This window comes from Mauremys reevesii, linkage group 5 (genome assembly GCF_016161935.1).
Source record: "Mauremys reevesii isolate NIE-2019 linkage group 5, ASM1616193v1, whole genome shotgun sequence".
Classification (NCBI taxonomy): Eukaryota; Metazoa; Chordata; order Testudines; family Geoemydidae; genus Mauremys; species Mauremys reevesii.
In genome coordinates this window covers 53,470,208-53,484,020 of record NC_052627.1, presented here as the reverse complement: position 1 = coordinate 53,484,020, position 13,813 = coordinate 53,470,208, and the positions used below count along the sequence as shown (strand labels likewise).

The 13,813-nt window shown below is 41.8% G+C and overlaps 1 protein-coding gene across 1 annotated transcript in view; it reads right to left on the bottom strand.

The window, feature by feature from the left end:
- The window catches only part of USP38 (ubiquitin specific peptidase 38), a 30,160-nt gene extending 16,594 nt beyond the window's left edge, over nucleotides 1–13,566 (bottom strand). Inside the window, exons 1-5 of the mRNA XM_039542276.1 lie at nucleotides 12,625–13,566; nucleotides 10,494–10,629; nucleotides 4,713–4,842; nucleotides 4,358–4,459; nucleotides 3,008–3,166 (exon numbers count right to left, since the gene is read on the bottom strand). Coding sequence (XP_039398210.1) covers nucleotides 3,008–3,166; nucleotides 4,358–4,459; nucleotides 4,713–4,842; nucleotides 10,494–10,629; nucleotides 12,625–13,309 — 1,212 coding nt within the window. The 5' untranslated portion in view covers nucleotides 13,310–13,566. The remainder of the gene's footprint in view (nucleotides 1–3,007; nucleotides 3,167–4,357; nucleotides 4,460–4,712; nucleotides 4,843–10,493; nucleotides 10,630–12,624) is intronic.
- Nucleotides 13,567–13,813: the final 247 nt, after the last annotated feature.

Here is a 13,813-nt window from a genome sequence, read left to right as displayed (position 1 = left end):
AAACACTCAAGTGTAAGACTATGGATTTTTTTTATCTCAAAACAGGAAGGAATATGTCCATACATACTTATTTATTAATTGCAGCGCTGTCAATACAAATTATATATTCTACCAACATACTTAAATACATAATTTGTATTATACACTTTACTTCAAAAACATGAAAACATACAGAATTTTAAGTAAAGACTGCATAACAATGATCTACCAACAGAAGCATCCAAATTGAAGTGTCTTAGACAAGTGTCTAAGGTATCTTGCCTTTTTTATTTGTTAGCTAACACTCCTCCCTTGTCCTACATTAACCTCAGAGGTGAGACGGACACTGAAACCCACTTGTGAATGAGGAACTTCCTCTCCTTGCACACTCATTATTCCTCCATATTAAGTAGTTCCCTTTTTCTTCAGCCAACAGTCACTGCTTTCTTGATCTCTTTAGGGCCTATTTAGTATTTCAACTCAATTCCCCATATTTGAGAGAGAATGCCCTGTTTAATCGCATTCTGTATTTTCCTGTGGAAACTAGCAGATTGCAATGCTTCTCTTCAGTACCATGATCAATCCAAGTTGAGTAACTGGGTTAAACTGGATCTCAACAATGGCATTTCATCTGGTTGGGCCCTTACTTGGACATGTGTGTCCCCCTCAGGGGGAAAATCTGCCAGCAGTATGTTTCATCATCTAACATACCAGAAGTGAAGACAAACTGAGGCATGACTATGAAAGAGTGAAGTCTAAAGTAAAATAGCACACAGTTCATATAGAAGAATTATAGTCAAAGGGAAGCTAACCCCCAGGGTCCAGAGACTGGGCAATACAAATGAGAATTTAAAAAGTTATCATGGCTTGCATATTTTAATTACTCTAGTCTTCAGCCTCCAGATGAACATGCTTCACCCTCGCCCAACACCTCATCCCACTAAGCACTTTCAGCCAATCTTAATAGCAAAAAATGCTCAAAATTAGACACTGGAGAGTCCATTTGATAATTTAAAGTTACGCAATCTGTTGATTTAGAGCCAGTTTGCTGACTTTGGTTTAAATTTAAATCACTGCTTCTGTAAAGTTTCAGAATGGCATGGAGATGGCACACTCAGCTCTTTGAGCAGTGTTGCTGAACTTAAACACCTTAACAATAACTGTGAATGGTACTAAGTGAGCTCTGGAGGCAGAGCAGTTTCTCATTCCCACCTGGAAGATAATTCATTTAAACATGCAACATCAACACGGGGGAAAGTGTTTACACATACGAAAGGGAAAGGATTCAATGGAATCCTAGCCTCAACCTAGATTTGCTTCTAATAAAATAAATTAGAAATAGGCATATCTATTACAAAGAAGGGCCACTAGAATGATCCGAGGAATGGAAAGCCTGTCGTATGAAAGGAGACTTGAGGAGCTCGGTTTGTTTTCCTTAACCAAAAGAAGGTTAAGAGGAGATATGATTGCTCTCTTTAAATATATCAGAGGGATAAATACCAGGGAGGGAGAGGAATTATTTCAGCTCAGTACTAATGTGGACACGAGAACAAATGGATATAAATTGGCAGTCGGGAAGTTTAGGCTTGAAATTAGACGAAGATTTCTAACCATCAGGGGAGTGAAATTCTGGAACAGCCTACCGAGGGAAACAGTGGGGACGAAGGACCTCTCTGGCTTTAAGATTAAGCTTGATAAGTTTATGGAGGGAATGGTTTGATAGGATAACGTGATTTAGCCAATAGGTGAATAACGTGCGACCACTGGTAATTAGTACCGAGGGTCAATGTTGGGATATTGAAAGTCTTTTTCCTGAGTGTCTGGCTGGAGAGTCTTGCCCGCATGCTCAGGGTTCAGCTGATCGCCATATTTGGGGTCGGGAAGGAATTTTCCTCCAGGGTAGATTGGCAGTGGCCCTGGAGGTTTTTCGCCTTCTTCCGCAGCATGGGGCAGAGGTCACTTGCTGGAGGATTATCTGCTACTTGAAGTCTTTAAATCAGGATTTGGGGACTTCAACAGCTGAGTCAAGGGAGAGAATTATTTCAGGAGTGGGTGGGTCAGCTTTTGTGGCCTGCATCTTGCGGGAGGTCAGACTAGATGATCATAATGGTCCCTTCTGATCTTAAGTTCTATGATTCTATGATATCTAATTGGTGTTTCCTATCCCCTGCGAGTACAGGATGCAGTCCGCATAAGAGAAGACATATCAGATACCTGATTTAAAAAATAAAAACCACTAAAACCCCAATCCATTTGGTCTTGAAGGGCAGCTGTCTCTGTATGCTGGAGATGGGGTTGTATTAAAGAGGTATAATAAATAGCAGCACTGGAGACTTGAGGCTCCCAGTTTTGTAGCTCTTCCATATGAGCTTGCAATGAGATGCTCAACACTGACATTGGAACAAGAGTGTAGAGGTGGTTAAGTGAACTGGAAGGAACTAAATAAGCAGATAAAGATTTTCAAAAATAGGAGTTAAAAAATAACCTGAAGTTTAACACCTGTGTCTTAATTACTTCATATCTTTTGGCCATTTTTATTTAAAACAATTATTAGCACACAATGCTCAAGATAGAATTTTCCCTGTACAAGCACATCTGCAGGTCATATAATACAGGGGTCAGCAACCTTTCAGAAGTGGTGTGCCGAGTCTTCATTTATTCATTCTAATTTAAGGTTTCGCGTGCCAGTAATACATCTTAACCTTTTTAGAAGGTCTTTCTATAAGTCTATAATATATAACTAAACTATTGTATGTAAAGTAAATAAGGTTTTTGAAATGTTTAAGAAGCTTCACTTAAAATTTAATTAAAATAGAGCCCCCTGGACCAATGGCCAGGACCTGGGCAGTCTGAGCGCCACTGAAAAAAAATCAGCTTGCGTGCCACCTTTGGCACGAGTGCCATAGGTTGCCTACCCCTGTACTAATTACTTTAATCTTTACTAGTGCTCTACAATCAATACTTAACTATTAGATCAAAGGTTTCATATCTCAAAGAAAGCATTCCTTTAGCATTCACATTACAGTACCTTAATAGCTTCCAGAATAGGTTCGTAGAGTTCCGGAAATCCCGAATAATGATACATCATACAGTGTATCAACTCAGTCAGCTGCACTAAGAAAGCTGCACTGGAAGGCAAGCCATTGTTTTTAAAGGAGTGAACCAAGTTGACCACATGTGGAACAAGCTACACAAACAAACAAAAAGAAAGAAAAGAAAGTGAGTTACAACAATTGCAGCTCCTATTTTGGATCTTTAAGAAAAGAACTTTTACTATTCAATACATTAGATCAGGTGTCAGCAACCTTTCAGAAGTGGTGTGCCGAGTCTTCATTTATTCATTCTAATTTAAGGTTTCGCATGCCAGTAATACATCTTAACCTTTTTAGAAGGTCTTTCTATAAGTCTATAATATATAACTAAACTATTGTATGTAAAGTAAATAAGGTTTTTAAAATGTTTAAGAAACTTCATTTAAAATTAAATTAAAATGTAGAGTCCTCTGGACTGGTGGCCAGGACCCGGGCAGTGTGAGTGCCACTGAAAAATCAGCTTGCGTGCTGCCTTTGGCACACATGCCATAGGTTGCCTACCCCTGCATTAGATAGCTGGAAAATATTCATCACAAAAAATACACACTATTCTATCCCAGCCCACCCTACATTTTTAAACAGTATTGTTTATTCTTCAGTCTCCTCTTAAGCACATTTGTTTCAAGTTTTGAAGCTTTAAAAGCAGGCATTCTGGAGCATCTCCACATTTTAGATAATCATTTTAGCAATAAAAAAAGATACATCTTTCGGCGATATTTTAAAATTTTTTTGAATGATGAATACCATATCTATGATCTTAAGGGTATTATTTTTTACATGCTCATTCTTATATAGGATACATATAGATGGAAAACTATATCTCAATCATTTTAGTAATGGAAGTTTTTACTACTTTTTAAGTCTGGGGCTGCTATCCATGGTTAGTCAAGGATGATACAACTCGAAGTAAAGTCTGGACTCCCCCGCTTCCTGCAACATCATTGTTTACAAATCACTGGAGTCCAAATTCTGCCCAAAGTTTCGTCAGTCATACCACTTAAGAAAAAAAGTGGCAAAAGAGTAGCTAAGAACAGAGTTTGGCCTGCAGATTCTTTATGCACATGACAGTAAAAACCTTACATGAATCACAGACTGAGTTTTCAGGGCCAGAAGTTATAAAACCTGTTGACTTGTGAACAGAATAAATTTTGTCCAGAAGCACTGAAATAAACATGAAACCCTAATCACCAATTTTACAGTCATTTCCACTTGGAACCACACCATAAATATTACAGGTGGCCCACTTTAACAAAACAGCTGAAGACACTCACAATTTAATAACTTACCAAGTGAAAAGCCTCTGGAGAATGCTGAAAACTAAGCAACATGTGAGAAAGGACAGCCAGAGCACCAGGCCTCACAAGTGGAAACCAAAGTCGATTAAAAACCTTAAATAAAAACAAGTCAGACATTTACTTGAGCAAGTCTAAAAAAAATGAAAACTCTTAAAATAAGCAGAAATAACTTCCAGGTTTACAAAGAATATTTTGATTAAGACAGGTTTGCTATGCTACAACCAACGTCTACAAGAGACATTTATACTCTACTACACTGGATATAAAGGCATAATATATTGTGGCATGCTCTGCAGCTGCACAGAAATTAAACAAATCCCCATCACAGCATTATTATCCCACATACCAGTTCTATCTTAAGTAGAGTAACATCGATGAGAATAGTGAATTTCTGGACTGCAGCTAGTCCTTTCAGCAACGCAATTACCCATGTCTCCACATGCTGAGCCAGGGGCCAGGACAGCCAGTCTATCATTCTGAAGGGTGAAGCAAAAGGACAAAAACACATTAAGGATATTTCAACTGTTTTTCTAATCTCAGGTATTCTACATACATTTATATTACTTATTTAATCACACGAGAGACACAAGGGTCTAAATGAAGCAAGTTGGGGTGGGGGTTGAGGGTTAAAAAAAGACAAGATCAACTCCCTATTTAGCTACATAAGGAACTATGCATTGTTAAAATATGCACATAAAATTGTAAATTTGACATCCAATTATGAACATTATTTTTTTGCAAAAAATATATTCCTGTTAGCATAATGATCTCAGTCAGTTTGTGGTTGAAGTTCACTTTAAGAGAGAAAAGAAAACAAACTGATTGTACTGGGGGAACCACTCTCTTCCAACTTGTTACTGAGGCTACATCTACACTTATGGTGGCACAGAGTTCAGGCACTATACATGTAGCTACATGCTGCAATGGAAAACAGGCTGTGCCATACTTGCCACTGTAGTGGGTAGCTACATACTGCAGGGAAAGGTCCCAGGGGAGCAGCAGGATATTACACTGCTAAAAATGGCAGTGTAGACATGGGAGACACAGCTTGGGGACACAGAGAGCCCAAGTAGAGTATATACCCTGGGGGGTTTGGTGTGTAGGACACTCCACTCGCCAAGGCTCACTCTCTATACTGCTGTTTATATTCAAGCTAGCTGGGTGTGCAGTGTCAGTACTCTACACACTGCCACAAGTGTAGATGTACCCTAAAACCACACCCAAATTGCACCCATGTTGAATTAAGATTCTAAATTAATAGATAGCCCTTGTGACCTCATGTGCTTCTGAATTACAGGAAACCAAACTCCCTCTAAGTAGGGAAAGAATGGGAAAATTGAGGACGGCTGCACACTTTACCACAGAAAGTAAAATAAGTGTCATAAAGACAGTATTCTTTGCAGCCTTACTTCAGCTATATGCTGCCTGTGTGCTAATGTGTCTTACCAGGTGCAGTCACATAAACGGTGGAGAGAAGATGTGCAAAGGAGTTTGGCAGCATCTGGGTAGTGTGATAAAGATTAATGGAGTAATGAAAAAGTAGGTAAGTAATTTATGTTCTTCTAAATCAAGATCTTTTCTAAAGGAATTGTGAATTAGATTATTTTCATTGGAAATTAAGGATACAAAATATGGTGAGGACAGTTATTTTAATCAATGTAGCTGTGGTCTAGGATCATTACAATGCACTGTCTCCTGAAAGATTAAAATTCAGATCTTATACTCTGAGGAACCTTACTCTATGGTCACTAAAAGGAAGATACATTTTTCTACTGCTCTTGAGCACCCCTCCCTCTGGCCAGATGGAAGATCACTACAACATGGGGGTTTTTTTGTGGTGGGAAGTGCAGAAGAATTTTTTTCTTAGATGGGTGACTACTCCTTGTAATATGGATTTGGCCCCCTAATGAAAAGCAATTTTGCTCTTGTAATCATTCACTGTCAACAAGGTTAACTTCATACTCTTCCTCTGTATTAGATCTACATTTGACAACTTATTCTAAACCAGTCAGAATGCATTTTACATAGTGTGCTGCACAGTGGTTAAGGCTTTACGCTACCCCTGCTCTAGATAGTATGAGCTTTCAAATACTAACAAAGAAACAAATCAAGTATGGTTCAAGATGTAATTTTAATATTTACAGATATTCTCCCAGTTTGCAAACCGAACATTGCAGAGTTGTTAGTGCACATGAACATGGAGTCATAGATATCCCATACTTTCAACAGCATACACCCAGTGAAGTAGTACTTTTTACAACAGAGGACCAAACACACCTGTCAAGAATGGTCTAGCTAATATTTAGTCCTGCCATGCATGCAGGAGACTGGATTAGATGACCCCTTGAGGTCCTTTCCAGTCCTATTTTATGATTCTATATTAGATCAGCTGTAATAAACTAAAACAAAATCCTGCACTATAATTGTAGAAAAAAAATTAATGTCAAATTATAAGAGACCCTAATTAACAACACCTACCATTTAATTTATAAGCCATTTCCAAGGGTTTACACAGTAATAATAGACACTAAACTTCAGCCAAATTTGATTTTTTAAGGTGTCAGAAGTTACTTCAGATACTTTAACACCTGAAAACTGGCTGCAGCACACACCGTATGCTGTTCATAAAGTTTATAAACATGCACTGAAAGGGCAAAGTATATGCTCTTGAGCACTAAGATAAAGAGAATATTTAAGCATATATTGCCCAACTCTTGACTTCCCACTTCTCCCTGGAGGGATGTGGGGGGAACAGAAATGACAGAGCCTGAAACCTGAGCTTCCCACCTGCAGTTGAGAAGACAGACAATACTGAGGTTATGTATTTGTATGGTGTCCAACTTACTATCTACACCTTACTCTACAGCACTCTACACTACAGCACTTGTCTACACTAGAAATGCTACAGCAGCAAACAATTCTTCCATTGACCTAGCACTGTCTATGCTAGGGGTTAGGTTGAATTAATTACATCACTTGGGGTGGATTTTTAACATCCAAGTGATGTAGTTAAACTGACCTAATTTTCTAGTGTAGACCAGACTTAATTTTTCTTTAAAAATAAAAAACTCCACCAGCATTACCACATTAATGATATTGCTCATCAGTAAATATAGTTCAGAGCTGTCTCTATATATTCACATTTTTTGTGACAGGTTTCCTCCATGCTACTTAAATAAAAAAGCCTCCTTGAAAGAAGGCAGTGTAGACTTGCCCTAGTAGGCTCCCAGGTAAATGTCAAAGCTGAGGACTGGTAGATGAAGACAGATGTTAGGACCAATTTAAAGCTATTTAACCTGTTTTGTTGTTAAGGTTCACACCCCCACCCAAAGAGATAGAAGCCAGGAGAGGATAGGTATGTCTGGTATCAGAAACAAGGATGATGTAATGTTACTCTTCCTCTGACCAAGAGGAGGCAGCCTCAGCAGCCCATCAGGGGATCTGGTGTCTCATTTTCAAGACCCTAAGGATCTTGTCTTGCTTTTAAGTTAACCAGATCTCCCACCACAAACACATCCTGCTTCAGAGGAGAAATCCTTCAATCCAGTTCTATGCCTCCATTGTGAACCCAGAAGGCTTCAGCCAAGAATAACCCTGTCCATGCAGGGGTGTCATAAGTATCATAGCATGCACAGAAAGCAGATTTGGACACCGTATTTCCCTCTGCAATAGTACCACTCACTATTTTTTTTTATTCATACCAGGCTGACAGCGTAAACACAGAGGTATTCAGCCCCAAAACTGGGACCAAACCATCACTGCTTAGAAGTTGGTGAGAAGTCCCCATAGTAGAAGAATCCTGCAAAATTCAACTTTTTCCACATCCTTTCCCACAGGGAAGGTATTGTCATGTTTAGAACCCTTGACCTTCTCTCTAGCCAAGGATCCATAGGTGGGGAGGTCAAAACAGTGCTAGAGCCCTTGCTGAGGTACTTGATACAGGCACTCAGCCTTCTCTGAGCACACTGGAGCTGATGCTGGGAGCAGCTACATGTCCTGAGATAGGTTTAGTAATCCTCAACAGGAGAGTAATTTCCCCTTTATTCTTGATTTCTATGGCATCAAAGAAGCAATGAGACTTCTCCTACATTACTAATCTCCAGCTCTAAAGATTCTGCCATGTGTCCCAAACGTTCACAGAACTCTACATTATCTGGTGGTGATAAAAATGAAGCAGCAACACTGTCCTTAGGTGCTGAGGACTTTCCAATAGCATTCTGATATTCAGGAGAAGATTTCTCTAGATCAGTCACTACACCTCTTCCCCCTTTAAAGTCAGAGAAGATATCAAATGCTGGCTAAAGGTGTGGAAGAGGAAGAGAAGCCAGTGCTGGTTGGCGGTAACAAGGGAGAGGAACAGAACGGAGAAAGGAGACTATAGAAAAAGCAGCAGCAGAAGGGGGACAGAGGATTAGGCTTAGGCTTACAAGTTCTCTTGACAAAGTGTCTAGATATACAGCTAATCACCTAAAGGAATTAAATGAGGCAGCCCTTTAACAGCATGAACATTTGGTACTTTAAGAGAGTGCTCGTGCAACCCTGACAGGTACTGCTTCTTAGCTTACCAGAGCTCAGTAGTGCCTATTCCACAAATAGAAATATGCAAAGACAATTCTCAAAGTATTACTAAACCATCACGTTGTGTTCAAGCATTGCTCAAACAACAGATGATCCTAAGAGATGTAATACCTAGGCATAATATGCAAGTTATAATCTCCTAGCACACTGTTGGCAAACTATTAGTGCTCCTAAAGAAGCTTCTTATTTTAACTCTCAATTTCCTGGCTTTCAGTTTTAGATTGGACACAATTTTATTTGAAAGTTACTTGCTTTTATAAGCACAGCAGAAGTGCAGTCAGGTTGTTTTAAAAACTGAAAATCAGCACACTGGCTCTCAATGAGAGAGAGAGCGAGCGCGCACGCGCGTGTCTCTCTCCAAGCACCCAAACTAAAGTGAATCAATCCCTGAAACCTAATGTCTTCATACGGAAGAAGCCAATTAAGCCATATTAATCAGATTCCTTGAAATAGCACTCAGCTGAATTTATGGTTAAAGATATTGACAAATATCAGAGGGGTAGCCGTGTTAGTCTGGTTCTGTAGAATCCACAGGATTATTTGCTGCTGATATAGACAAACAAACCAGAAGGACTGAAAATACTTAAAATGAAGGTACGTATCACAGTCAAGTGTTTTCAGAAAAACAGCACTTCACATTAGTTCTCTCATAGCTAAAATAAGAAGGATTTTAGACATGCCCATAATTCATTGTCTGTCTAGTCTATTCACCCTCAATAACAAGAGCTGCTGGGTTAGACCCTGTGAAAGAACACATTCAGAGGACTATTTTCTTACAAGAGCTAAAGAAGCCCTTCTCTAGTTCTGGCAGTTTTCTAGATCACCATTTACATTTCTGTAACTACTAACCAAGTATGCAATTCAGTAACATGGCATGTTGACATTTATAGTCATGAGGATCCCTAGTGCTTAAACTGGTGAGAAGAAACCTGGTGGGCAAATGATTCATGACATCCTTCCTTCCTCCCTCCATTGCTACAATACCCAGTCAACTCCAGCTGCACAGTATTTGGAAATTTGAAGAAGATGAAGCCAGGAGCAGCCCACTTCAAATCTTCATGAATTTTCAACAGAATATCACAGTGGAAGTCAAATAACTCATCCTCCAAACTGTCTGTCCTCCTCAAAAGAGGACAGGATACAGATGGAAATGGGAAAGAGAAAGCAGCAATGCATCTAAAAGAGGCTGAATCCATGAAAATGAGGCCTATGCCCTGTGAGGTTCACAGGTTTAGCTTCTTTCCCCCAAATCTAAAAGGAGCACAGCAATTTCCTCTCAATTTCCAGCTGACATTTTACCCTCCTCTTGATTTTGCCATGGCCAAATCTGATCAGGCCACATTAGTGAATAAGGCAACAACATTTCACTGAAAACTTGATGGTGACATATCTGTGGCATTAGAAATACAAATTCATTTAAAGTTCCAGGTAGTGCAATATAAGATTCTTCAATTTTCAGTTTAGATTTTTATGGAATTTAAGTGGCAAATAACTACAAAAGGCATGAATTAGAAAAAGGCTTATCCCCCTTTTCAATGAGAAACAGTACCTGCAGAGAGCTTGAGTCATACTTGCATCTTTTACATTTGGATCTGTGGTAAGGCTCCTGATGAGTACTGTAATCATCTGTAATGGGATATGCTGCACAAGGCTTGCCAGTGCAACAGAAGGCTCAAATGAAGTATCTATAATAGTTGAACATGACATCTTGTAAGAAACAAAAACACAGACACAGCTATGTTTTACTCCTATCCTAGATAAGTGTTTCTGTAAACTGTTAAAATTGCTGCCATGCCCTGCACAAGTTACTTCAGCATGTACCAAGATAAAAATCAAATTGAAACTAACATTTGAGTGGAGGAAACACTGACCCTGTGAGAATATTTATTCGTTTGCCCGATGGATACGTGCAGGAAAGTGACATGTTGCTCAACACAACATTAAAGGCCTAATTTATTTTGACAGGCTAAGACAATTGAATCATGCCCTTTAATCCAAGAATAAGCCACAGAACTAGTTTAAATGAGGATTTGTTGCACCGGGTGTTAATAGTAGTTAAGAGTCAGGTTTAGCTGGTACTCCGCAATATGTTGTATCACCACACCAGTTTCTGCAAAAATAAACAAACTCTTAAAATATCAAAGTTCTAGAACTTTCAATTGCAAACACAACCTCTGCATGTGAGCCAATATGCAAGCTCATTAAAAAAGTATTGCATTAAGTTTATAGACTTTAAGGACAGAGGAGACCATTATGATCATCTAGTTTGATCTCCTGCATAACAAGTCACTGAACTTCACCCACTAATATATGGCTTTACGTATGTATGTATGTATGTATGTATAATACTTTGTGTGTGTCAAGCTTTCTGATGAGCATTCGCACAATGCTTTGAACAGCTTTATGATCTTAGCTATCAGAAACCTTCAGCTAAACTGGGATTGAAGGCATGTCTTGAGATGAGTATTAACACTTTCCATCCTGAACTGACCTGTGAGAGGTAACAAATTTTTAAAAGTTAAGTCACTTTGCTGAAAAACAGTTTACAATTAACAACTTTTACCCATAGTATAAAAAAAACCAAAACCACAATACACCAAGCCATATTGACCATAGTAATGTTACATTTTTAAGAGGGTGTATGTGTGCTAGGGAAAAGGAGTTTCCTTTTAAAATTTTGGGCAGAGGCTGTCAGCCTCAGTAAGTGACCAAATCCCAAACACAGGCACATGTGGGCACATCACTGCTTCTCCACATTCATTCTACTGGTCACTTCATAAGAGATCCTCTTATTTCTCCCCCACCTTTGCTATGACCACCTGCCCTACAGACTCCATTATTCGAGGGCAGACCACTTTCTATGGGCAATCTCTTCATTTTAATAAGTGGGTCCATTACTGTGGTATCCAGTGTTGCCAACTAATGATTTTGTCATGAATCATTATAATTATTATTTTCCTTAAAGCCCCCGCTCCTGGAGTCAAGGAGATGTGTGATGATTTCTGCCTTCATTCTTAAAGAAAAAGTAAGTTTCTAGTCCTCGCTGCTTGGAGAAAGCTTCAAAATGTGACCCCAGTACACACTAAAGCAGGGGTCGGCAACCTTTCAGAATTGGTGTGCCGAGTCTTCATTTATTCACTCTGATTTAAGGTTTTGCGTGCCAGTAATACATTTTAACATTTTTAGAAGGTCTCTTTCTCTAAGTCTATAATATATAACTAAACTATTGTTGTATGTAAAGTAAATAAGGTTTCAAAATGTTTAAGAAGCTTCATTTAAAATTAAATTAAAATGCAGAGCCTCCCAGACCCAGGTGGTGTGAGTGCCACTGAAAATCAGCTCGTGTGCTGCCTTTGGTACCCGTGCCATAGGTTGCCTACCCCTGCCCTAAAGGCTCAAAAAGCAGAAGGCAAATAAAAAGAACACCAAATCTATTATTTTTACATAATCTCATGATTTTAAAGCCACTCGTGATTTTTGGTGATCCTGACTCATGATTTCTGAACATTTAGGGCTGGCAATACCAGGTATCTGAGGCCTGCCATGGTAGCACCAGGCAAAACCCAGCCTCCCCATGGTGCCAGCACTGGGCAAACAGATTGTGTGTTGGGGCTTGCAATAGCCATTCCAGTTTCGTGCTGTGCCCATGCCCCAATCCTTCCCCACAGCTCAGCTCTCACCTGTAGAGGAGATGACGGCGAAAAGCTCCTGCAGGGAAGGCAACAGCGTGTCGGGCTCGGCCTTCCAGATGCTGCGCAGGAGGCCGCTGACCTGGGTGACTTGGGAAACATAGAGGCGCAGCTCGGGCTCCCGGCTGCCCTGGCTCTGGAAGTGGGCCATGCTGCGCACCAGCTGCTGGCAGAAGGCGAGTGAGAGCTTCCTGCCGCGAGGCAGGCACTGCGGGAAGTCGCCCAGCAGCTGGCACAGGCGGGCGCAGAGCGGGGGCGCGGGCCGCTCACACACCATCCGCAGCGCCTCTACCTGCAGCAGCGCGAAGAGCTCCAGCACCGAGGGGCAGCTGATGATGAGGCGCAGCCCGGCCTGGACGTAGTCCAGGATGGCGGGGTCGCGGCTGCCCAGCCCCCCGTAGCCGCGCTGCAGCAGCCCCAGCACCAGGCCGCGGTTGAAGAAGGCCTCGAACTCGTCGCGGTGGAAGCGGGCGTAGGCCTCCAGCACCTGCCGCCCCACCTGCCGCTGGAAGGGGTCGGGCCCCTGCAGGATGAGCCGGGTGCTGAGCGCGAACATGGCCCGGCACTGGGCCTGGCTCAACGGCGTCTCCGCCGACTCCACCACCCGCCGCACGATCACCCGCTTCACCGGCAGCGGGTGCGACGAGCTCACCAGCCCCTCCAGGATCTTGTCCATGGCGGGCGCCGGGGCCGCATCTACCAGGCCCAGACCGCCCCCGGGGCCGCCCGCTCCCCGGATCCCTCCCTAAGCCCCGGGGCAGCCGCTCCCTCCTGCCCGGCGGCTGCTCAGCATCGGGCCGGCGTCGGGCTCCCCGGCTCGGAGGCCCTGACGAGAAACATAGACTCTCCGCGCTGACCCGGAAGCAGAGCGGCGCAGGCAGGAAGTAAGAGGAAGGCGGCTACAGGGACCTAGCAACGCGCATGCGCCATCCTGCCTATGAGTGCGGTGTCATTGCCGCTGCGCTGCCCAATCACAGGGGACAGAGGTTGGGCGGGTGGAAGCGAGGGCCGGGAGGTGGGAAGAGCGTGTGGGCGGAGCTTGGGGTGTTGGGGGAAGTAGCACGTGCCCTCGTCCATTGCTTGGGGCTGGGCCAGTACTCAGGTGCTGCTGGAGCAGTTTTGCAATGAGGTGATGGGGAAGATGCCCAGCTTTGCCCAGCCTGGGCTCTGTGCCCAGGTT